This window comes from Hypanus sabinus, chromosome 1 (assembly GCF_030144855.1).
Source record: "Hypanus sabinus isolate sHypSab1 chromosome 1, sHypSab1.hap1, whole genome shotgun sequence".
NCBI lineage: Eukaryota > Metazoa > Chordata > Chondrichthyes > Myliobatiformes > Dasyatidae > Hypanus > Hypanus sabinus.
Window position 1 is genome coordinate 67,152,579 of NC_082706.1, and position 26,118 is coordinate 67,178,696.

Here is a 26,118-nt window from a genome sequence, read left to right on the forward strand (position 1 = left end):
CAAAGTATCAGGACTTTCATGTAAAACAGCGAAGAGGGGAGATTTCTTTAGCCAGAGGGTGGGAAGCCTGTGGAATTTAATTCCCCTTGGCGGCTGTGGAAACCAAGTCATCTGGCTTATTGAAAGCAGAGGTTGATAGGTTCTTCATTAGTTGGGGTTTCCAAGAAATACAGTAGAATTTATGAAAAACTATACATAACCAAGTGAGGAGGCAGGGAGAAGGCAGGAGAATGGGCTTGAGAGGGAAAATAAATCGGCCATAATGGAATGGTGGTGCAGACTCGATGGGCTGAAGGACCTAATTCTGCCTCTATGTCTTTTGGTTTTATGATTTTTCACACCTAGTATTGCAGGTTAAGGACTTCTTCACCACAAATGATGTGCAACATAAACATGCATGAGCTGTGTTTAGTGAGGCACAGCACCTGTTTGACTCTGGCAGTAATTTTTAGACACTAGGATTTCATTGACTGCCTTTAAAAGCTTCCTGTGATTTTTATCAGCTATGATTCATGTGTGCACCAGTGATTCAGAGGATGTACCACATTCCATCAGAGTGAAATACTCATTGAATTCCTGTAAACCAGAGGCATTCGTTACTTACTTTCTAAAATATATTTTTCACTTATCAGGCACACAGGAAATTTTTTAAAAGGGTTTTCCTGTCAACAATATCTCATGAGATTTCAGTTGAATGGAGGAATCAGAGGAGATCACAGACAGTCTGAGTGTAAGTCAATTAGATTATTACTTGAGTTAACTGCAGCTCTATGGGACATACAGTATATTCAGTGGCCATTTTTTTAGGTACATCTGCTCACTAAGACAAAAATATAATCAAGCTATCATGTGGCAGCAACTCAGTGTGTAAAATCATGCAGACATTTTCATGAGGTTTATTTGTTGTTCAGACTAAACATCAGAGTGGGAAAGATATATGATCAAAGTGACTTTGACCATGGAATGATTGTTGCTACCAGAAGGGGTGGTTGAGTATCTCAGAAACTGCTGCTTCCTGGGATTTTCACTCAAAACAGTCTTTAGAGTTTACAGGGAATGGTGTGAAAAGCAAAAAACATCCAGCGAGTGGCAGTTCTATGGGTGGAATTACCTTGTTAATGAGAGAGGTCAGAGGAGAATGGCCAGGCTGGTTCAAGCTGACAGGAAGGCGATAGAGACTCAAATAACCATGTTACAACAGAGGTGTTCAGAAGAGTATCTCTGAATACACAATATGGTGAACCTTGGCATGGATGGGTTACAGCAACAGAAGGCCACGGACATACACTCAGTGGCCACTTTATTAGGTACAAGAGATAAATAATGAAGTGGCCGCTGAGTGTAATTTCCTTTTTCCCTTGTTGTTTTGATCTTGAAATGAATGCAATAAATTCCTGCCTGTTTTTTTTTACAAAACCTTAGTGTTTCTACTCTTCTTTATTTTTCATGATGATTAATTTTCTGGACATTACTAGCTGCAAACTTAACATCCTATTTGAGATTTGTTTTTGCCTTCACTCCATGAACTCCAGCTAGTCACCCATTGTTATAGGCCTAATTTTCCTGCACGTTATTATGTTAACCATATCACTTCCTCTATATTGTTTCCACCAATTACTATGCCATAATAATGTGTCAGTGGAGAAGTACTTCTCTTTCATAATGCCAAATCATTGCTTTTTGTTTCCTCATGGAGTCAGGGAGCACAACAGAACAATCACCAGAGCCCAAGAAGAACAGGGTGAGATTCCTCAATGACTATCGTCCAATTACGCTCACATCTATTGTGATGAAGTGCTTTGAGAGGTTGGTAATGCTCAGAAATAACTCCTGCCTAAGCAAGGATCTGGACCTACTGAAAACTGCCACAATAGGTCTACAGCATATGCAATTTCACTGGCTCTCCATTTGGCCTTGGATCACCTAGACAACAGTAACAACTATGTCAGGCTGTTGTTTATTGATTACAACTCAGCGTTCAACACAATCATTTCCTCAGTTCTAATCAACAAGCTCCAAATCCAGGCCTCTGTAACTCCATCTGCAACTGGATCCTTGACTTCCTCACTGGGAAACCACAGTCTGTGCAGATGAGAAATACCATCGCTTCTTCTCTGGCAATCAACACTGGCACATCTAAAAGATATGTGCTCAGTCCACTGCTCTACTCTCTCTACATCCATGAGTGTGTAGCTGGGCACAGCTCAGACACTATCTATATACTTGCTGATGAACCAACTACTGTTGGCAGAATTTCAGATGGTGACTGGGAGACATAAAGGAGCGAGATACATCAGCTGGTTGAGTGGTGTCTCAACAACAAGCTGGCACTCAACGTCAGTAAGACCAAGGGACTAACTGTGGACTTCAGAAAGGGGAAATCGAGGGAACACACACCAATCCTCATAAAGGAAGTAGCAGTAGAAAGGGAGAGCAGTTTCAAGTTTTTGGGTGATAACATCTCTGAAGACTTATCTTGGACCCAAATATTGATGCAATTACAAGAAAAGTGCTTATCCAAGCTTCTCTTAAAAGTCGAGCCTGTTTCTGTGCTGTAATGTTCTATGGAAATCAAAACCACTTCCATGGCAACTCATTCCACACTATCACCACCCTCAGAGCCAAGAAGTTACTTCACCTTTCACTTTATCTAGTTCAAGTCTCATCCTACCTCAGTGGAAAAAGCATACTTGCATTTAACCTGTTTAAACCCTTCATAATTTTGTGTACCTCTATCCAATTTTAACTCATTCTCCTTGATGCACCATCAATAACTCACACTGAGACGTAAGGCGAGATATCGGCTTTTATTGACTGGAAGAAGGAACCAGGAGTGAGTGTCCATCATACTATGTCCTGGAGACTGAGGCCGAGCGTCAGGCCTCAGATCGCCTTTATACAGGGGCCTGTGGGAGGAGCCACAGGAGCAGTCAGCAGGGGGCGTGTCCAGACAGGCACATAGTTCACCACACTCCTCTGATTCAGGGAATAAATCCCAACCTATTTGACCTTTCTCTATTACTCAGGCTCTCAAGTACCAGAAACACCCTTGCAATTTTTCTTTGTACTCTTTTGATCTTATTGATATCTTTCCGGGTAGGCAGGTGACTAACTGCACTCAATACCAAATTAGGCCTCAGCAATGTCTCATATAACTTCAACACAACATCCCATCTCCTGTACTCAATTCTTTGATATACGAAGGTCAATATGTCAAAAGTTGTCTTTACAACCCTACCTACCTGTGACACCTCTTCAGGTAATTATGGATCTGTATTCCCAGATCCCTCTGTTCAACTGCACTCCTCAGTGCCCTTCTGTTCCCTGTGTAAGGCCTACCCTGGTTTGTCCTCCCAAAGTGCAACACCACACACTTGACGGCATTAAACTCTATTTGCAATTTTTCCAGCTCTCGCTGCAAGCTCTGATAGTCTTCCTCACTGTCCACTACACCCCTAATCTTGGTGTCACCCTTCACAAGTTGGAAGAAAGGAACCTCTCCCATAATCGAGTGAACTTTTGTCCATTATTCTACCAGCATGGGGGTAGAAGAGAAACATTGTACCAAACACTAATTAGGCCACAGCTCAAGAATTGTGTAGATTTGGCGAGCAGACTATATGAAGGATGTGACAACACTACAGAGGGTGAAGTAGGGCATATTTACAAATATGTAACTGGGGCTGGAGATTTAAAGCTATGACTGTTGAGGCTGGAGTTGCTTTTTCTTTTGAGGGTGTGCAGGAAGACAGAGGTAACCAGACACCTTCTCCACCATAGTTGACTGGCATGGTATCATTGTGGTTAGTACGTTGTTTTACAGTACCAGCTCCATTTCTGCCGCTGTCCGAAGGGAGTTTATACATTTTCTCTGTGACCATGTGGGTTTCCTCCCACGTCCCAAAAAGACATAGAAGCTAGGGTTAGTAAATTGAGGGCATGCTACGAAGGCACCACAAGCATGGAGACACTTGTGGGCTGCCCAGTACAATCTTCACTGATTTGATTTGACACAAATGACACATTTCACTGTAAGTTTCGATGTACATGTGACAAATAAAACTAAAATCTTTCAAGAGGTCTATAGGGAAAACAGAAAAGACCACTTCCCTTGGCAGGTTTGGGATTGATGTTGGGGATTGCTATTAGCTGGAGGGATTAGAAGAAATTTGAGAGAAATTTGCAAATTTGAACCTTGCTATCTGCAAGAATGCTGGGGGCTGAAGCCCTCACAGCATTTAAACGTTACCTGGACGGCCATCTGTTGCGACCTGAATCGTTAAGAAGACCTAGGAGTTGACAGTTGGCAAAATTCCATCTTCCCAAGAACATCCTGGTGCAGTAAAACACTGCCATCGTAGCGAGCATTACTGTCAGGTTTGGTGTAGCATCCTCTCAAAATATACGGAAACTACAGAAAAAATCATTAGCTGCAGTAATTGCTCCCAAAGCAGTATATGGTAACATATGCATACTTTGATAACAAATTTACTTTGAAACAAAAACTTCATGCCACATTAAAAGGTTCCTCCCATAAGCAGTTAATCTGATGAACCATTCTAGTGAGCACATTCCCTCCAGCCCTCTGTACCTCAGGCTCAGCGCCTCACTGTGATCACTTCCAACTTTTTTTTAATAATGCAGTTTACGTTGTAAATACAAACTGATATTTAGGAATCTATGCATATTTTATTCCATACCCATACATATAACTTCATTTCTTGATCCCCAAACATGAGAAAATCTGCAGATGTGGTAAATCGAAGGCAGCACACATGAAATACAGAGGGAACACCAGACAGAATCTCAGGAAAGGATTAAAGAGTTTTGGTGAAAGGCCCTCAATCAGGACTGGAAAGAAAGATGAGAAGTCAGAGTAAGAAGCTGGGGAGTGGGGAAGAAGAGGTACAAGGTGGTTGGTGATAGATGAATCTGGGCGAAGGGAAAGGGGGTGCGGGGGTGAAGTTAGAAGCTGGGAGGTTGACAGCTGAAAGAGTTAAAGAGCTGGAAAATGCCATCTCCTTCTCTCAGTTCCTAATCACCGCTGCATCTGCTCTCAGGACGAGGTTTTTCATTCCAGAACAAATGAGATGTCTTCCTTCTTCAAAGACAGGGGCTTTCCTTCCTCCACCATCAACACTGCCCTCACCCCACCATCTCATCGCCAGGGATAGGGTTCCTCCTGTCCTCACCTACCACCCCATTAGCCTCCGTGTCCAGCACAAAATTCTCCGTAACTTCTGCCATCTCCAACAGGAACCCGCCACCAAGTAATCTTTACCTCCTCTCCACCCTCCCACTTTCTGCTATCCTCAGGGATTACTCCCTATGCAACTCCCTTCCCACTGATCTCCCTCCTGGCACTTATCCTTGCAAGCGGAACAAGTACCACACCTGCCCCTACACCTCCTCCCTCACGACCATTCAGGACCCGAGACTGTGCAGCCTCCTATATATCCTGATGAGACCTGATCTAGATTGGGAGACCGCATCACCAAACACCTACACTCCATCTGCCTGAAAAAGTGGGGTCTCCCAGTGGCCACCCATTGGAATTCTACTCCCATTTCCATCCAACATGACTGTCCAAGGCCTCCTCCACTGTCATGATGAGGCCCACTCAAGCTGGAGGAACACCACCTTATATTCCATCTGGGTAGCCTCCAACCTGATGGCATGAACTTCAATTTCTTAAATTTCTGGTAATTGCCCCACACCTTCACCATTCCCATTCCCATTTCCCTCTCTCACCTTATCATCTTACCTGCCCAACACGTCTCTCCAGTGCTCCTCCCCCTTCCCTTCTTGAATGGTCTTCTACCCTTTCCTATCAGATTTCTCCTTGTCCAATGCTTTATCACTTTCACCAATCAGCTTCCCAGCTCTTTACTTCACCCCTCCTCCACTCCAGTTCACCTATCACCTACCACCTTGTACATCTTCCTCCCCTCGCCCACCTTCCAATTCTGACCTCCCACCTTTTCTTCCTGTCCTGACGAAGGGCCTCGGCTCGAAACGTGGACTGTTTATTCCTTTTCATAGATGCTGTCTGACCTGCTATGCTCCTCCAGCATTTTTTGCGTGTTGCTTTTATTTTTTATATAATTCTTTATTCTTTACACTTGTTGAGTGTTGTCTTTTTGTTGCATGTCACACCCTGACCAACACACCACAGCAATTTCTGAATACGTGCAAATATATAGTGAGTGAAGTTGTTCAATGACCTTCCCCAGGTTTCTTACTGAATGATTATAGTACACTGTTAAATTGCTTGAAAGACAAATAACATTAAGGAATCAGTCCCTCTAAAGACACTCTGGGCTCTGCTATCTGCGTAAACAATGTTCTCAGTATACACAACAATTCATTCTGTTAAAATGAGCAAAGGCAAGATGAATTCAACTTTATTGGCTGAGTGCCTTAAGATTAACAAGCCCATATGCTTAAATATGAAGCAGATTTACTCTGTACTGATGTTACAAGGTGATCAGACTTCAGCTTTGATAGATGATGCAGAGGGATACTCGAAATCTTCTTCAAATCTCATCCCTGCAAATGGAGCAGATTTAATCATCAATTCCCAGAGCAGGAGCCCAATTAAACAGGCCCTCCATTGTCTGCAACATCGCTGGTCACAGTCCACCTTGGTAACAACAGTGTTGCCAGGCAGCAGTGCTATTGAAAAGAAACACACTGGTTCTGTGTCCCCAATGTGAAAACGTGGGTTCAAATCCCAACACAGCATCTGCAATAAAAACCCAGCATTAGAGACAGTGACCATGACTTATTCTCAAGGCCCTTATGACTCATGTTCTCAGAATTACCAATCCATTCATCTATCTCTCCATTAATATATCCATCATTCCCTTTATCATCTATCCATTTCTCCATCAATCTATCCCTATTGATCTTTCTGTCTATATTTAGCTGTACAATTTGTCTTTTTTTGCACACTGCTTGTTTGTCAGACTTTGCTTTATGTAGTTTTTTCATAAATGCCATGATATTTATTTTCCTCTAAATAACTGCAAGAAAATGGATCTCAAGGCAGCGTATGGTGACATGGAGGCACTTTAATAACAAATTTACTTTGGCTCTCATTGCTTCAGAGAGCCCCATTTGATTCACTGATGTCCAGGCAGGGAAGGAAACCTGCTGTGTTACTCGGTATGATGCTGAGACACAGGCATGAGGGACAACCCTCACCCTCCCTCAAAAATGTGCCTTCAAGTCACTTAGTTCAAAACATACACCACCACCCACATCTTGTGCCTGATTATAAAGGAACAACCAGCTCAGATATGGCAGTACTGGGGCAATATGCTCCACTTGTAATGAGCATGGAACGTAGAACACTACAGCACAGTATAGGACCTTCAGCTCTCCATGTTGTGCTGACCTTTTAGCCTATTGTAAAATCAATCTATCACTTCCCTCCATTCTTCTATCAGCCATGTGCCAATCTGAGAATCTCTTAAATGTCCTTGATGCATCCGCCTCTACCCCACACCCCATCCCAGAAGAGCATTCTGCACCCCCTGCTCTCTGTGTAAAAAGCCTACCTCTGAAACCCGCCCCCCATATGTTCCTCCAATCACCTTAAAATGATGCCTACTGGCATTTCCGCTCTGGGAAAAGGTCTCTGCTATCCACTCGATCTATGCCTCTTATCACCTTGTCCACCTCTATCAAGTCACCTCCCATTCCCCTTCACTCCAAAGAGAAAAGCTCCAGCTCGCACTGCTTATCCTCATAAGACATGCTCTCTAACCCAGGCGGCAACCTGGAAAATCTCCTCTACGTCCTCTCTAAGTCTTCCACATTGTTCCTATGAGGTGAACAGAACTGAACACAATCCTCCAAGTGCGGTGTAACCAGGATTTTATTTAGCTGCAACATTACGGTGAATCATGAACTCAATCCCCCAATTAATGAAGACCAATACATCATATACCTTCTTTCCCGCCCAGTTGACTTTGAGGGATCGGTGGATGTGCACAGCCAAGCTGTCTGTATACATCAATTCAGCCCTAGACAGCAAATTTGGTGAAATGGTAACAGTGAGTCATGAAGGACGGGGTAGTTCAATAGTGAGATAACATGTCAGGGAACAACTGAGCCAGATTAGAATCTGTCAGAATGAGAGAATTATTTTTGGCATGTTGAAAGCTTCAAACGCTCTCCACCCACAAAGTCACACAGAAGACACGAGTGGGGCTCTCCCAGTGTTGATTATGGCTGGTAGCTGAGTCATACTGCTTCTAGGTGCACCCGGTTCAAGTTCCAGCCATCTTAACTAGCAAGCTACCACTCTCACAGACTTGGGCCAACGAGTAGGAAAAATTATGAAGACCAGAGATTCTGCAGGTGCTGGAAATCCATGAGCAGCATATCGAACGTTATGGGACCACAGCAACTGAGAAGCGGTGTGTGAGGCATCAATAACTGCATTCACACACATCGACACACGCTTGGTTGATCTGGTAGAATGTCTGATTGACAGGTCTCACCAACAGGCATCAACACCTCAGAGGAGCTCAGCACCCACAGTGAACAGTCAAGGTTACAGGGCAGGACCCTTCTCAGCCTGTTTACTCTTTTCCAGAGATGCTGCCTGGCCTAGTGAGCTCCTCCAGAATTTATCGTGCGTTGTTTTGGATTTCCAGCTGCTGCAGACTTCCTTGTGTTCGTGGCACTGCCTGGCTGGCGGTGAGTTCTTCTTGAGTGCCCAGGTCATCACTTCCACTGCACACTGACAGTGGGGTGATTACAGCGTGCTTGAAGCAGTCAGTCCCCACTTTGCTGATGAGGGAAGATACAACCCAAGCAGCTGGGTGACAGATCTAAGGACTGTTCCCAGGGACATACATGGAGGGATGGACGTCAAGTGCCTCGAGCACATCATTACCTTGGTGAGAGACGCCCTTTAGTCTGACAGCACATCAAGATGTCCGTGGAGGAATGCTGCCGACTGGGGAGTACGTGCTGAGGACGCAACGAAGCTCTGTGTAGCCACTGCCGAGGCTCGGTGGGGAAGGACCAGACTGTGCGGCTCTTTGTTTCCTGGAGAGGGAAGGGCCCTCAGATACTGTAGTAGTGCACCTCGCCAGGGGGCCACATGAGTGACGACAGTCCTATTGGTCTGTAGGAATGTAATAGAACAATATTGAAAGCATTGCCTATGAATATAAGAATGAAAAGGCATTGCACACTTCATTTTTGTAAATATTTTTATTATGAAAAGTTTATTTTGATATATAAAAATCATATGAAATTTGCATGCCAGGAAACATCAGGTGAGCTGGCCCTTCTGTGTTGCTTGGCCCTAGGATGAGGAATCAAAATCACAATCAGTTTTCACGTCAACGGCACATGTCACGAAATGTGTTGTTTCGTGGCAGCAGAACACTGCAATACGTAATAATAAGAACGGCCAATTACAATAGGAAGTATATATAAAAAAGGAAAATAAGTACGTAGTGTAAAGAGAGAGGGTAAAATACTGAAGAATATTCATGAACTCATTATCCATTCAAAAATCTGATGGTGCAAGGGAAGAAACGGTTTCTGAAATATTGAATATGTGTCTTCATGCTCCTGTAGCTGAGAAGAGGGTATGTCCTGGGTGATGGGGTCCTTGATGATAGATGCTGCCTTTTTGAGGCATCGCTTTTGAAGGGGTCCTGAGGTACTACGCACGGTCACAATGCCACCAAGCATTAAAGATAATATTCCTTAAAAGCCACCCCTTCTAAACAGGCAGAGAAATATAATACAAGGTGATCACTCGCCAGGAAACAGGAGCCAATTGTTGCCAGAAAGTTGAGCATGGGAAGTACTTACAGAAAGGTAACTTTGCAAAGTGGTTCTGCATGGGCAGAGACAAGGGAGGTCTAACACAAATTACAGTACACGCCTCCCACTGGACCCTGCTTCCAAGTGAAGTACAACTAATATTTTCTCTCTATTTTCTCAGAAGTTTGTGAAGATTCGGCACGTCATCTAAAACTTTGACTAACTTCTACAGATGCACAGTGGAGAGTATCCTGCCTGGTTGCATCACGGCCTGGTATGGAAGCATCAAAGCCTGCAAAAAATGGTGAATACAGCCCAGTCCATTAAAGCTTCCCCACCATTGAGGATATTTGCCACAAGAAAGCAGCATCCATCATCAAGGACCCCACCATCTTTTCACAAACTGCCACAGGGAAGGAGGTACATGAGCCTTAGGTCCCACATTACCAGGTTGAGGAGCAGGTTTTACCCTTCGACCATCAGGATCCTGAACCAGTGTGGATAACTTCACTCACCTCAACACTGAACTGATTCCACAACCCAAGGACTGTACAACTCACGGTCTAAGTACTATCTATCTATCTATCTATCTATCTATCTATCTATCTATCTATCTATCTATCTATCTATCTATCTATCTATCTATCTATCTATCTATCTATCTATCTATCTATCTATCTATCTATCTATCTATCTATCTATCTATCTATCTATCTATCTATCTATCTATCTATCTATCTATCTATCTATCTATCTATCTATCTATCTATCTATCTATCTATTTATTTATTTATTCTGAATTTGCAGTTTGTCTGCTTTTGCACATTGGTTGTTTGTCAGTCTTTGTGTGTAGTTTTGCAATTCATTGTATTCCTTTGTTCTGCTGTGGATGGCCACAAGGAAATGAAGCTCAGGATGGAAAATGGTTACGTATATGTACTTTTCATAGAAACATAGAAAACCCACAGCCCTTCGGCCCACAAAGTTGTGCCAAACATGTCCCTACCTTAGACATTACTAGGCTTACCTATAGCTCTCTATTTTCCTAAGCTCCATGTACCTATCCAAAAGTCTCTTAAAAGACCTTATTGTATTCGGCTCCACCACCGTTGCCAGCACCTCATTCCACGCACTCATCACTCTCTGAGTAAAAAACTTACCCCTGACATCTCTTCTGTACCTACTCCCCAGCACCTTAAACCTGTGTCCTCTTGTGGCAACCATTTCAGCCTTGGGAAAAAGCCTCTGCCTATTCACATGATCAATGCCTCTCATCATCTTGAATTCCTCTACCAGGTCACCTCTCATCCTCTGTCGCTCCAAGGAGAAAAGGCTGAGTTCACTCAATCAATTCTCATAAGGCATGCTCCCCAATCCAGGCAACATCCTTGTAAATCTCCTCTGCACCCTTTCTATGGCTTCCACATCCTTCCTGTAGTGAGGCGACCAGAACTGAGCACAGTACTCCAAGTGGGGTCTGACCAGGGTCCTATATAGCTGCAACATTACCTCTCAGCTCTTAAATTCAATTCCACGATTGATGAAGGCCAATACACCATATGCCTTCTTAATCACTGAGTCAACCTGAGCAGCTGCTTTGAGTGTCCTATGGACTTGGACCCCAAGTTCCCTCTGATCCTCCACACTGCCAAGAGCCTTACCATTAATACTATATTCTGCCATCAGATTTGACCTACCAAAATGAACCATTTCACACTTTTCTGTGAACTCCATCTGCCACTTCTCAGCTCAGTTTTGCATCCTATCAATGTCCCACTGTAACCTCTGACAGTCCTCCACACTATCCACAATACCTCCAACCTTTGTGTCATCAACTAACTTAGTAACCCATCCCTCCACTTCCTCATCCAGGTCATTTCTAAAAATCACGAAGAGTAAGGGTCCCAGAACAGATCCCTGAGGCACTTCACTTGCCACCGACCTCCATGCAGAATATGATCTGTCTACAACCACTCTTTGCCTTCTGTGGGCAAGCCGGTTCTGGATCCACAAAGCAATGTCCCCTTGGATCCCATGCCTCCTTACTTTCTCAATAAGCCTTGCATGGGGAACCTTATCAATTGCCTTGCTGAAATCCATATACACTACATCTACTGCTCTTCTTTCATCGATGTTTTTAGTCACATCCTCAAAAAATTCAATCAGGCTCGTAAGGCATGACCTGCCTTTGATGAACAATTTACTTTGAACTTTGATCTACATTTAGCATCAAGTAAATATTGAACTATTGAGCCCCCAGCTTGAAAGATTAGCTTTATTTGTCACATGTTCATTGAAACATTACAGTGAAATTCACCTTTAGTGTTGAGGGTGTGCTGGGGATAGCCCGCAAGCATCACCATGCTTCCAGTGTCTACATAGCATGCTCAGAATTCACTAACCCTAACCCATATGTGGAGTTACTCCAGTACTCCATACTGGAGCACCTAGAGGTAACCAGCACGAACACGGAGTCAAGGTTTAAGCTACTTACAGACAGCATTGGGAATTGAAGACTGATCAGTAATCACTGGTGCTGTAAAGTGATGCACTAACCATTATGTTACCATTTTGTGTGTGTGTGTATGAGAGAGAGAGAGAGATCTGTGATTTTAGATTCATTCCTGTCCTTGTCCGTGTGTGTGTATGGTTATTTTTGAGTGTGCACATGTGAGTGTATCTGAGTGTGAGTCTGTGTGTGCATCCTACAATGAGGCAGTATTTATCATCATACTAACAAACCAATGGTAATTAAGGTTATTGGTACAAACTTCAGCCAGAAACTACAGGTGAATGCATCGCTGGCTATGATTCACCATTCTGCTCCAGGTTACGCTGAAACAGCACCACCTGGTTCATTTATTGAATCTGCCTGGGGATTCTGTACTCGTAAACACACACTAGCCAAACAGCAAAGTTTAGACTTGACTATTTCAGTCGATGTACAGTTTTAATAAAGTGGTCTTAAACAAAGATTAGCTTTATTTAATACTTACATCAAAACATACAGTGAAAAGTGTTGTTTAATTGAATCTGTGTGCATTATGTTGAGCAGCCTTGAAGTGTCACCACACTTCTGGCACACATATAACATGACCACAACTCGACAACCCTAACCCGTGCGCGTCTGGAATGAGGGAACGAACTGGAGCACCCGGAGGAAACCCACACTGACAGAGGGGCAACATACAAACTCCTTACAGACTGTGGCAAGAATCGAAATCCAGTCAGTGACTGTTGGCGTTGTAAAACCATTGCATTACCATATTGCCACAATGGCTGTTTGCTCATAGCCCTCTTAATCGTGGTTTCCAACTTATCTGCTTCTTTCTTTTGGTATTTTCCCCGAGACTGTGGAGAGAGAAACTTCTTTTTCTTCACTAAGCTTCTCAAGCTAAACCTTGAGTTCTTTTTTCACTGGTTGGGGGAATTCCATTAAAGCAGCACAATATTAGTAATCAGAGCCTCAAACTGTTTTCTGATTCTAATTTAAGGTAGCATATTGAAGAACAGATACCTTAGTTAACCCAGTTTTAAGAAAATTAACCCCCAGTTGAATGTCATTCACAGTATTTGTTATGAACATGAGCTGGATTTTAACTCTGACAAATTATATTTTCCCCTTCTTTTGCAAGTAGTTCTTTATCGTCCTTTTGTTATTTGTCATTTGTCTGTACGATCAGAGTTTAGCAAATGTCAGCTTTCTGCTAACTTTACAGGCCTTCACTGACACTGTTGTGTCATGTTGAAACCAATATTTAACAGATATTTTTGATGATCAACGGCAATAATTCAAAAAATAAGAATGGCTCACCTGTAAACATTGACATTGAGTCTTGTGACTATGCCAACCATCCACCCCTCTCTGTCACTTTCTGTCTCCGACTGTCCATCGTCTCTTTCTCTCTCGCACAAACTGAAATAAATTCTCTAGCTTCTCTCCAACCATTCAAAGCTCGGTTATAGCTGTTGCAGATCTGGCGGCAATGATCCGGGGTAGGTTCGTGTGAATAAATGGCAAGCACGCATGGACTGAGCTTCTGCTTGTCTCTGCCTCCAGTCACTGCTTCTGGTCCTGGTGTTGTTGGCCATTGGAGGAAGTGGCTTCTGCAGGCAGCTCACAGGAGGTAGTGTTGAGTCAGCAAAGATTAACCCAGCTATTGGCGCTCTGCACAAAGAGAGGTGAAGGTGAGTGAGGCCAGGAAATCTCAGGGCTGTGGAAGGTGTACAAAGACACATGGAGACAGAGATGCAGGCAAGTACACAGATATCCATGAAGAGACTGGCAGGCAGGAGAATGAAGACATACTTGCACAGATGCAGATATATGTACTCAACCTTAACAAATGGCACACTCAGTGGCCACGGCACGAGGCACCACCTGTACCTAATAAAGTGGCCATTGAGTATATTTGTGGTCTTCAGCTCTTGTTGCCCATCCACTTCAAGCTTTGACATGTTGTTCATTCAGAGATGCTCTTCTGCATACCACTGTTGTAATATGTGGTTATTTGAGTTACTGTTGCTTTCCTGTTAGCTCGAACAAGTCTGGCTATTCTCCTCCGAACTCTGCCGTTAACAAGGTGTTTTTGTCTGCAGAACTGCTGCTCACTCGTTGTTTTTTGTTTCTCGCACCATTCTCTGTAAATTCTCGAGAACGTTGTGTGTGAAAGTCTGAAGAGATCAGCAGTTTCTGAGATACTCAAATCACCCCATCTGACACCAACAATCATTCCACATTCAAAGTCACTTAGATCACATTTACTTCCCAGACTTATGTTTGGTTGGAACAACAACTGAACCTCTCGACCATATCTGCATGCTTTTATACATTGAGTTACTGGCATGTGATTGGTTGATTAGATAACACACACAAAATGCTGGTGGAACACAGCAGGCCAGGCAGCATCTATAGGGAGAAGCGCTGTCGACGTTTCGGGCCGAGAGTCTTTGTCAGGACTAACGGAAGGGAAAGATAGTAAGAGATTTGAAAGTAGTGGGGGGAAATGAGAAATGATAGGAGAAGGACAGAGGGGGTGGGGGTGAAGCTGAGAGCTGGAAAGGTGTTTGGCAAAAGTGATACAGAGCTGGAGAAGGGAAAGGATCATGGGATGGGAGGCCTAGGGAGAAAGAAAGGGGGAGGGGAGCACCAAAGTGAGATGGAGAACAGGCAGAATGATGAGCAGAGAGAGAAAGAAAAAAAAGGGAGGGGGAAGAAACAAAAAAAACCTAAATATATCAGGGATGGGGTAAGAAGGGGAGGAGGGGCATTAACAGAAGTTAGATAAGTCAATGTTCATGCCATCAAGTTGGAGGCTACCCAGCCAGTATATAAAGTGTTGTTCCTCCAACCTGTGTTGGAGGAACAACATCTACTGTCAAGATGAAGCCACACTCAGGTTGGAGGAACAACTCCTTATATACCGGCCGGGTAGCCTCCAACCTGATGGCATGAACGTTTTTTTTGGGGTTTTTTCCTCTCTCTGCCCATCACTCTGCCTGTTCTCCATCTCCCTCTGGTGCTCCCCTCCCCCATTCTTTCTCCCGAGGCCTCCCGTCCCATGATCCTTTCCCTTCTCCAGCTCTGTATCACTTTCGCCAATCACCTGTCTGGCTTTCAGCTTCACTCCACCCCCTCCGGTCTTCTCCTATCATTTCACATTTCCCCCTCCCCATCCTACTTTCAATTCTCTTACTATCTTTCCTTCAAATCTCTTACTATCTGCCTGGCCTGCTGTGTTCCACCAGCATTTTGTGTGTGTTGCTTGAATTTCCAGCATCTGCAGGTTTCCTCGTGGTTGATTTGCATTAATAAGCAGGTGTACAGGTGTACCTAATAAAGCGGCCAATCAGTGTACATGTTACATGTTAAATAATAATTCTCAGCCAGTGAAATAATTTTGGGAATATTTACCATTCGGACAGTGCAAAGAATGCAGCAGGATTGTGTATAGAAAGCTTCCACAAACAACAGTTTAATTTTATTTAAGCGCATGCACTATGGCTAAAATTCACGTTATAATGATGCACTGGTTAGATCATCTATTTTCCAAATGGTCTCCCATCCATGCACTGACCAGGCCTGACTCTGCTTAACTACACCTTCCAAGTAGCATAGCATAGCAGTTAGCACAATTGTTTTAAAATATTAGTGATCACTGATTAGGGTTCAATTGCCACTGCTGTCTATAAGGAGCTTTACATTCATCCTCTGACTGTGTGGATTTCCCCTGGGTGTCTGCTTTCCAAAGGTTAGTGAGGTGTGTGCATGCTTTGTTGGTGGTGAAAGTGTGCTGACACTTGCAGGCTGCCCGCAGCACAGTCCTCACAATTAACACAAAGGGCACATTTCACTGCCTATACCTGTGACAAAGAAACCTCATCTTTCAAATAGGAATAGACCAATGGAGCCACAGCACTGAAATAGGACAATGAGTTCACACTGACTATTACGCACCCAATTTGTACTATTCCTAATTATATATCTGCTACTTCCCCACCTAATTCAAGGATTTGGCATTACAGCAACACACAGGGGGCTATTCAATGGCCAGGTTACATAAACCTGATGTTTTAGGAACTGCAAACAACACACACAAAATGCTGGTGGAACACAGCAGGCCAGGCAGCGTCTATAAGGAGAAACACTGTCAATGTTTCAGGCCGAGACACTTCGTCAGGACTAACTGAAAGAAAAGATACTAAGAGATTTGAAAGTAGTGGGGGGAGGGGGAAATGCAAAATGATAGGAGAAGACTGGAGGGGATGGGATGAAGCTGAGCTGGAAAGGTGATTGGCAAAAGGGATACAGAGCTGGAGAAGGGAAAGGATCATGGGACGGGAGGCCTAGGGAGAAAGAAATGGGGAGGGGGAGCACCAGAGGGAGATGGAGAACAGGCAGAGTGATGGGCGAAAAAAAACTAATATTGTCAGGGATGGGGTAAGAAGGGGAGGAGGGGCATTAACTGAAGTTAGAGAAGTCAATGTTCATGCCATCAGGTTGGAGGCTACCCAGCCGGTCTATAAGGTGTTGTTCCTCCAACCTGAGTGTGGCTTCATCTTGACAGTAGAGGAGGCCATGGATAGACATATCAGAATGGGAATGGGACGTGGGATTAAAATGTGTGGCCACTGGGAGATCCTGCTTTCTCTGGCGGACCGAGCTTAGGTGTTCAGCTAAACGGTCTCCCAGTCTGCGTCGGGTCTCACCAATATATAAAAGGCCACACCGGGAGCACCGGACGCAGTATACCACACCAGCCAACTCACAGGTGAAGTGTCGCCTCACCTGGAAGGACTGTCTAGGGCCCTGAATGGTGGTGAGGGAGGAAGTGTAAAGGCAGGTGTAGCACTTGTTCCGCTTGCAAGGATAAGTGCCAGGAGGGAGATTGGTGGGAAGGGATGGGAGGGGGGGGGGGGGGGGGAACAAGTGGACAAGGGAGTCGTGTAGGGAGTGATATAATTTTCCATAACTTCTGCCACCTCCAACGGGACCCCACTACCAAGCACAACTTTCACTCCCCCCCTCTGCTTTCCGCAGGGATTGCTCCCTACGTGAGCTCCACATCCAGCATGATGCCAAACTTTTCTGCTGTTGCCTCCATCTCTGAGCCCATTTCTTTGGCACGAATTTCCCATCCTGCATCGCTGATCCCTACTACCATCTCCAACCTTCCTCCTCCTCTTGGACACCCAGCACTGGTTCTATCTGCCCTGGATACTTTCATCTCTAATTGCTGATGAGACATCAACCAGCTCAGATTCTGTAAGCCTTTCTTTTCCTCTATCCTTATCCCCTTTGAACATCTCTCCACACCAATCTCAGCCTTACTATCAAACTTGCAAAGGGGGGCTGTTGTAGTGTGGCAGACTGACCTTTACCTTGCTGAGGTCAGGTGGCAACTGTCGGTCACCTGCTCTTACCTACTCCTTGAAAAGGGTCCCACTCCAGACCACCAGGAGATTGTCTCCAACACCATCACTGACCTCATCAACTCAGGAGAACTCCCATCCACTGCCACCAATATTATAATTCCCTTACCCTGCACTTCTTGCTTCTACCTTCTACCCGATCCACAAAACTGATTGTCTGGGTAGGCCCATTGTCTCTGCCCCACTTGACTCAGTTCTACCTCCCTTGGTTTAGTTGCTTCCAACCTTCTCATGCTCCCGATCTCACTAACTTGCAATGTCCTGGCCCTGACCATCTCATTTTCACCATGGATGTTAGCCACTATACCCTGCAAAGCTCTTAACAAAAGACCAACCCATTCCCATCCACCACCCTCCTCTGTCTGGCAGAACTGGTCCTCACCCTCAAGAATTTCTCCTATGGCTACTCCCACTTTCTCCAGACTCAAGTGTGGCTGTGGGCACCCTCATGGGACCCAGCTATACCTCCTGCTTCATTGGCTATGTAGAACAGTCCATGTTCCAAGTCTTCCCCAATGATACTCCACAACTTTCTCTGCTATATTGACGACTGCTTTGGGGCTGCTTCATGCACCCATGCTAAGCTCATCAATTTCCTTAACTTTGCCTCCAACTTCCATATTGCCCTTAAAATCACATGGTCTATTTCTGACACCTCCACTCCTCTTGATCTCTCTGTCTCCATCTCTGGAGACAAACTGTCAAGCAACATTTTTATAAAACTACCACTTCCCTCCATCTCCTTTAAGAATGCTCTTCCCTTTTCTCAGTTCCTTCCTTGCTGCATCTGTTCCCTGAATGAGGCTTTCTTTTCCAAGACATCAGACATGACTTCTTTCCTTGAAGAGTAATGTTTCCCTTCCTTCACCATCGATGCTGTTCCATGCCCTTCACTGCAGATATTCTAGCTCACTCGAACTTCCCACCGCCTTAGCAGTGACAGAGTTCCTCTACTCCTTACCTACCACCCCATGAGCCTCCACATCCAATACACCATTCTCCGCAACTTCCACCATCTCCAAAGAAATTCTACCACTAAACATATCTTTACCTTCCCCCATTCTCTGCTTTCCACAGGGATTGCTCCCTCCATCATCCCCTTGTCCACTTGTCCCTCGCCACAAATCTCCTGCCTGCAAGCGACCGAAGTGCTACACCTCGTCCCTCACCTCCATTCAGGACTCCAGTCTTTCCAGGTGAGACAACAATCCACCTGTAAATCAGTCATGTCCACTGCTTCTGACATGGCCTCCTCCACAGTGGTGAGAGCTGTTATAAATTGGGGGACTGCTTCATCGAGCACCTCCGCTCTGTCCCCCGAAAGCAGAACTTCTCAGCGGCCAAAAATTTTAATTCTGATTTCCATTCCTGTTTCGACATATTGGTCCATGGCCTCCTCTTGTGCCACAATCAGGCCTCCTTCAGGGTGGAGGAGCAACACCTTATATTCTGTCTGGGTTGCCTCCAATCTAATGGCATGAATTACCAATTTCTCCTTCCAGGGAAAAATATTCCCTCCCCTTCCCCTCTTCCTCACTCTGACCTCTTTTCACCTATCACTTACCCCTGGAGCTCCTCCTCCTTCCCTTTCTCCTGTGGTCCTCTCTCCTCTCCTCTCAGATTCCGTCCTCTCCAGCCCTGACCTTCCTATCCCATCTGGCATCACCTTCTAGCTAACTTCCTTGCTCTCCCTCCAACAATTATTCTGGCACCTTCTTCCTTCCTCTCCAGTCCTGAGGAAGTTCCAGCCGAAATGCTGACCGCTTCTTCATTTCCATGGACACTGCCTGACCCGCTGAGTCCCTCCAGCATTGTGTGTGTGTGTTGCTCTGTTCATAAATTTACTTTGAACTTATCCCCCCGTCCATTCAACATTAAATGATTTTGTACATGGCTCTATGCAAGGCAGTGGGTGAAATAATCTGCACTAGGTGAGCTGCCAACTTCCAGCAAAACAAATCTCAAAAATGGCCCTTTGGGGAAAAGGAATATAACCAGAATCAGCTGTAGATATCAAGCACATAGCCTCAGGGTTTTCTGCTACTGTAGAGCTGGCAATAGACAATATCTTAGGGTGTGCAGTCCAAATTTGATTCTATCTTGGCAAGGTCATGGCTACACTAAAACTAGTTTAAGTTAGCTGTAGTGTTTAGAGTGATATAAAACGATGGAACAGTGTCAAAGAGGCAAAGGAGTACTGCACGGACATCCACTCTGCTGAGTTGGGATCCAGTGCAAATATTTCCTTACACCTTAACGTTCTGCTTCTGCCACCATCTGTGAAGTTTGGATGCTGGGTTGTTCTGGGTTCACTCCCTGAAGCCCCTGGTCTGTGAATCTCTATGTATATTCCAGGGAAGTCAAAGGCCCAAAGTCTGCGGGGGGCCGAATGACCGAAGGCGGCGGCCAGTCCTGGGGTTAGAGGATTGTATGTAGGAAAGATGTTTGTTTCACTGCTTTCTCTTGTTGCTTTGCTGCATTCTGTATTGTTCTGTCAAGCATTTGGGTGGGCATGATCTGCTGGTGCCGAAATGCGTGCTGACACTTGCAGACTGTCCCCTACATATCCTCGGATACGTTTTGTTGTTAGTGCAAGTGAGATTTCACAGTATATTTCAATGTCCATGTGATAAATAATCTTGAAACCCTAACAACTTCACTGCGCCATTGTTTTCTGACTTCCAGTTCCACCTAGGGTACTGTTCCATTTGTGTCAAGAATCTGGTGCTGTTACTTGTGTACTTGTTTCAGTGTGAATACCAGTAAGCTATTGGCAGGCAGCTGTGCAGGAATAGGCTGATAAATCTCAGAAGAACATAGCACAGTGGTGGAATGTGTAGATGCACAGTAATTTAAACACAAAACATGCTTAATGTGAAGAAATGTGAGATACTACATCTTGGCAGTACAAGTGAAAGTCAGTGCATAGCACCACTCTAAAACTGGTGCAGGAGGCATCTGGGACAAAGTGCAGTAAAAACTACACAAGAACATTTGTTGTTGGTCACTCTTAGTGTGTCATTTTTCACTGATCCTATTGTATTTCTATGTTCTAATGAGAATGCCTGCAAGAAATTAATCTCAGGAGTAGTATATGGTGACATACATGTACTTTGAAAATAAATTTACTTTGAACTATTAACTTTGAAATGTGCACAAATTATTGCAAATGAAAAAATTGAGACACAAGAAACTGGAGGGTAAAAGAGTGGAGCAAGAACGCTTGACGATAAGTGTCCGCCTATTACTCTCCAGTCCCACTCTCTCCTGCCCCACCCACCCCTCACATGCATCCTCTAATCACCTGCTGACTCTTGCACCAAGCCTTCCTTTCACCATCTATGTCCAGGTTCATGAATAGTGATTATCCTCTAACCATCAGGCTCCTGAACCAGCGTGGAAAACTTCACTCAACTGCTTCCACAGCCTAAGAAACCTATAACTCACGTTCACAGTATTGTTTGTTTTTATTTGCACAATCTGTCTTCTTTTGCACATTGGTTGTTTGTCAGTCTTTATGTATAGCTTTTCCTAAATTCTATTGCATTTACTTCCTTATAAATGCCTGCAAGAAAATGAATCTCGAGGTATCATCAAGTATTTATCCTGATGTACACTCTCGTAGCTAAAGTGAACATCGTGTGTCTGCTCATGGTTTTCTGCTGCTGTGACCCATCCACTTCAAGGTTATGCCTTCAGAGATGCTCTTCTGCACACCACTGTAGTAAGGTGGTTATCTGAGCTACTGTCACCTTCCAGGCCTTTCACTTCTGTTCCCTCTCATTAACAAGGCACTTCTGTTCACAGAGCTACCGCTCACTGGTTGTCGCACCATTCTCTGTAAATGTTGTGTGTGAAAATCCAAGGAGGACATCAATTTCTCAGGTGCTCAAACCATCCTGTCTGGTACCAACAATCATTCCAAGCTCAAAATCACTTAGATCCCATTTACTGGCAACAACTGAGCCTCTTGGACAATGTCTGCATGCTTTTATGCACTGAGTTGCTGCTACATGACTGGCTGATTGAACATTTGCATCATCCAGCAGGTGTGCCTAATAAAGTGGCACCTGACTGTTCTGTATAAGTAGTTTGATTATATATACTTACTTTGACTTTGACAGTGTTTTTGGGCTTTTCAACAGTGAACTGTCAGACCAAAAAGGATTTCTTAATTTCCCATAACTGCCTGCAAGAAAATTAATCTCAAGGTTGTATGGTGACATACACATTCTCTGACAATAAATTTACCTTGATTTTGATTCTTATTTTGCAGTCTTGACCCGAAATGTTGAACGTCCATTTCCTGCCATAGATGCTGCTTGACTGGCTGAGTTCCTCCAGCACTCTGTGAGCTGACTGAAAGTGGCAGGGCAGGTTGACAAAGTAGTTACTAACATATACCATATGCAATTTTGTGCTCCATCAATCAAGATGTAGAATCTACAATCAGGGAAGTTAAGCTGAACCTCAATAAAACTTTTCTTCAGTTCTGTATTCTATTTTGATCACTACATTATAGGAAGGATGTGAGGATATTAGAGAGGTCTAGAAAATATACTCAAGAAGTATTCACATGACAAGGGACTACAAATAGATTTGAGAAGTCTGAAGCTAGTTGCAATAGAAATAGATAAGGTGACAATTGGCCCCAAATGGGTAGTGGGAGGTGGAATTGGTGAGAAGTGGAGATCATAGTTAAAACATAAAGGGGAAGAGAAGTAATACTGAGACAAGGGAAAGTATTCTTTTTAAATTGTGTAGCTATAAACTGGGATATACTGCCTGCAGATATGGCGTAGGTGGTTCCACTGTGGCTTTCAAAATAGAATTAGGTAAATAAGCGGTGGGAACAATCTTCCAAGTCTCAGAGCAAGTCTAGTGGTGGTAATGGTGGAGTTTGGTGGCAGAAGAGGGGTGATCCATGCGATTTGTTCCAGGGAAGAGATGGTGGCTACTCAGATAGCACCTCTCAAAACCATGACCCACCAACCTGGGCAACACCAAGTGCTCACAAAATTAAAATGGATAAACACAAGAGATTCTGCAGATGCTGGAAATCTTGAGCAGCACATACAAAATGCTGCAGGAACTCAGCAGATCAGTTAACACATATGGAGGGGAATAAACCATTGATATTTTGGGCTTAGATCCTTCATCAGGACTGGGACTTTCACACAGCCTGAACTGGAAGGTCTGGAAACAAAGCAGGAAACCATGTGTCTCAAGATGGCGAAGAAGACAAGTTCATAGGAAGAATGCGTTGTGGTAGTTAGTCTGAGAGCATTTGGCCGAATTCAGAGGAGCAGCAGTTTGACGGGGTCTCATTGAACTCCTGTCGAAGAGAGAATTTAAACTTCTTCAGTATAGACATACATTGAAGAAAATTTGCAATGCAGCAGCAATCATAAACACAAGGGATGCTGGAAATCTTGCGTAACTTGTTAGTGACTAGATCATTAGCTTTTAAGTACATAGGGAGAGATACTGGCAGCACTTTAAATTGGTTTAAAGATTAAAGATTAGCTTTATGTGTGACATGTCTATCAAAACATACAGTAAGATGTATCGTTATGCGTTAATGACCAGCACAGTCCAAGGACTGTGCTCAGGCCTGCTCGCAAGTGTCCCCATACTTCTGCCGGCAGTAGAACATGCTCATAAGTCACTTGCCCTAACCGCATGCCTCTGGGATGTAAGAGGAAACCAGAGCACCTGGAAGAAACCCACGCATTTATGAGAAGTTCCTTCTCAGGTTCTCCTTAAACATTTCAACTTTCACCCTTAGCCCATAACCTCTAGATAGATAGATAGAAACTTTATGGATTCCAAAGGTAATTACAGTGCCACAGTAGATTACAAGTGCACAATTATACAATATTAGAAGAGAAATAAGAAAGAAGAAAAACTATGTTTCCTCACTTCCCTGGTTATAGGCTGACACATTATAGAGCCTAATGGAAGAGGGTAAGAATGACCTCATACAGCGCTCTTTGGAGCAGTGCAGTTGTCTTAGTCTATTACTAAAAGTGTTCCTCTGTTCATCCAAGGTGGCATGCAGAGGGTGAGAAACATTGTCCAAAATTGCAAGGTTTTCCATAGTCCTTTGTTCCAATACTCTCTCCAATGTGTTCAGTATGACGGCTATAACAGAACCAGCCTTTCTAACCAATTTATTTGGGCTGTTGGCATCACCGAAGTTAATGCCACTGCCCCAGCACACCACCGTATAGAAGCTGGCATTGGCGACAACAGGCTAGTAGGACATGTGAAGGAGAGGCTTTCTAAAGTCCATCACCATCTCCTTTGTCTTACTGATGTTGAGCTGCAGATGATTCTTCTCTGTGGATTGTCACCTAGTCATTGTGGAGAAGCCTGTGTGGTCCTGAGATCCCGAGAGCAATGCCATCTGGAGCTATGCTCCTGGTAGGGTCACCCATGGCGGTAAGGTCGAGGGTGAGGTCCCTGACAAAGAACAATCCAACCAAGACCTCAATGGTGGAACAGGTGGACAAAGTTACTTCGAACTCAACGGCTGCGAAGGCAGATGAAGGCTGCAACAAATCCATCAGCTCCAATCGTCATGGTTTCCATGCCGTTGGAATCAGTTGGTTGATTTGTGAAGTATCGTGTGCTTCTTGGAGTGCAACATCACGTTAAACAAGTACACACACAGGCGGCTTCGCTCTGCGGGCCAAATCTTCAAGTCTTTCGGCGATCGGAGGAGGGTGACGGGAGCAGGCAATGTGATAGCTGGAAGCTCTTCGTCAAGAACCAGCATGAAAGCGGTGAATACTTGATTCAGTCTCTCAACGTTTGAACAAAAGCAGGAAAATTGTTCGGCAGCAGTATTCACATCTGAGCAGTCCTATTTAGGATCCGCTCTGCTCACCCTGAACTGGGAAGGGGCTAGAAAAGATGCCCTAAAAATAGTCTGCTTCACTTCATCCTGTCTGGAAAGCCACAACTAGAGGGATCATCATCAAGAAGTGAAACTATGAAATTTGGAACCCGGAACATACGAACTCTGATGGATAACCCAAACGCAGACCGACCAGGGAGGAGAACTGCTTTTGTTGCCCGGAAACTCCAAAAATTCAACTTTGACATTGTCGCTCTGAGTGAGACCCACAGAGCTGGAGAAGGGCAACTAAAGGAAGAGCATGGTCAATACACCTTTCTCTGGAAAGGACTTGATCCTGAACAACCGAGGATCCATGGAGCAGGTTTTGCCATCCAAAACAGCCTTCTTCAGAAACTGACAGAGCAACCACTGGGAATCAATGAACGTCTCATGACTCTGTGAATCCAGCTCATCAAGAACCAACACGCCACCACCATCAACGCCTACGCTCCAACTCTGGACGCTGAAGATGAAGTACAGATTAACTTCTACGCCCAACTTGACCACGTCCTTTCCTCTGTCCCCAACAATGACAAGATCATTCTCTTGGGAGACTTCAATGCCAGAGTCGGGAAAGATCATAGACTCTGGACTGGAATAATAAGCAAGGAAGGAGTTGGCAAGTTCAACGCCAATGGAACACTCCTCCTCACCAAATACACTGAACATAACCTGGTGATTACAAACACCCTATTTCACCAGAAAAACAGGCACAAATTCTCCTAGCAGCATCCATGCTCCAAACACTGGCACCTCATTGACTACATCATCGTATGATCTCGGGACCAACAAGATATACCGATAAAAAGAGCTGTTACTGGTGCTGACGAGTGCTGGACAGACCATTGACTCATCTCGTCCACCAAGAGAATGAAGATTCTGCCCAAAAGGTAACTCCAAAATCAGAACACCTTTAAGAAATTCAATGTTGACATCGTTCAAGACATCAACCATATACAGAAGTTCCAACAAGATCTTCAAGAACAACTGCCTCAACAAATCCCACCATCTGTAGAACACTGGAATCAATTGAAGAACACTATCATCACCTCCTGCAAAGAAACAATGGGGTTCAAGATGAAAAAAATCAGGATTGGTTCAATGATAACGACAAACTACACCAACAACTCATCGACGAAAAGAGAAAAGCTTTCATCACTTTACAAAATGACCAACAATCCACTACCAAAAGGAAACGCTATCAGGAATGCAAGGCTGCAGTCCAGAAGAGCACCCGAAGCCTGAAAAACCAATGGTGGAGGAAGAAAGCTCAGGAAATCCAACAACTAGCAGATGCCAATGACACTCAAGGCTTTTTCAACACAACTAAAGCTATTTTTGGCCCATCCACTCACAGTCAAGCCCCTCTCAAAAGCAAAGATGGTTCAACCATCCTGAAGAGCAATGCTGACATCAATTCTAGATGGAGGGAGCACTTTGACGATCTTCTAAATCAGACCGTCTCATTTGACAGGAATGTGATTAAC

The 26,118-nt window shown here is 44.3% G+C and overlaps 1 protein-coding gene across 10 annotated transcripts in view; it reads right to left on the reverse strand.

The window, feature by feature from the left end:
* The window catches only part of LOC132394452 (uncharacterized), a 191,571-nt gene that overhangs the window by 19,107 nt on the left and 146,346 nt on the right, over positions 1 to 26,118 (reverse strand). For 3 of the 10 annotated variants that reach the window (XR_009512330.1, XR_009512331.1, XR_009512335.1), the window contains 2 exons: positions 7,955 to 9,142; positions 4,250 to 4,411 (listed from right to left, as the gene is read on the reverse strand). The exons of 1 other annotated variant lie outside the window; for it this stretch is intronic. Coding sequence is in view for 2 of the 9 variants with exons in the window: in XM_059970630.1 (XP_059826613.1) it covers positions 8,927 to 9,142; positions 21,979 to 22,086 (324 nt within the window). In the remaining 7 variants the exon portion in view is untranslated. Of the gene's footprint in view, positions 1 to 4,249; positions 4,412 to 4,441; positions 6,550 to 6,777; positions 9,143 to 13,609; positions 13,964 to 21,978; positions 22,087 to 26,118 lie in introns of those variants that run through there. 6 more of the 10 variants (XR_009512333.1, XR_009512337.1, XR_009512329.1 and 3 more) reach the window with 5 other exon arrangements.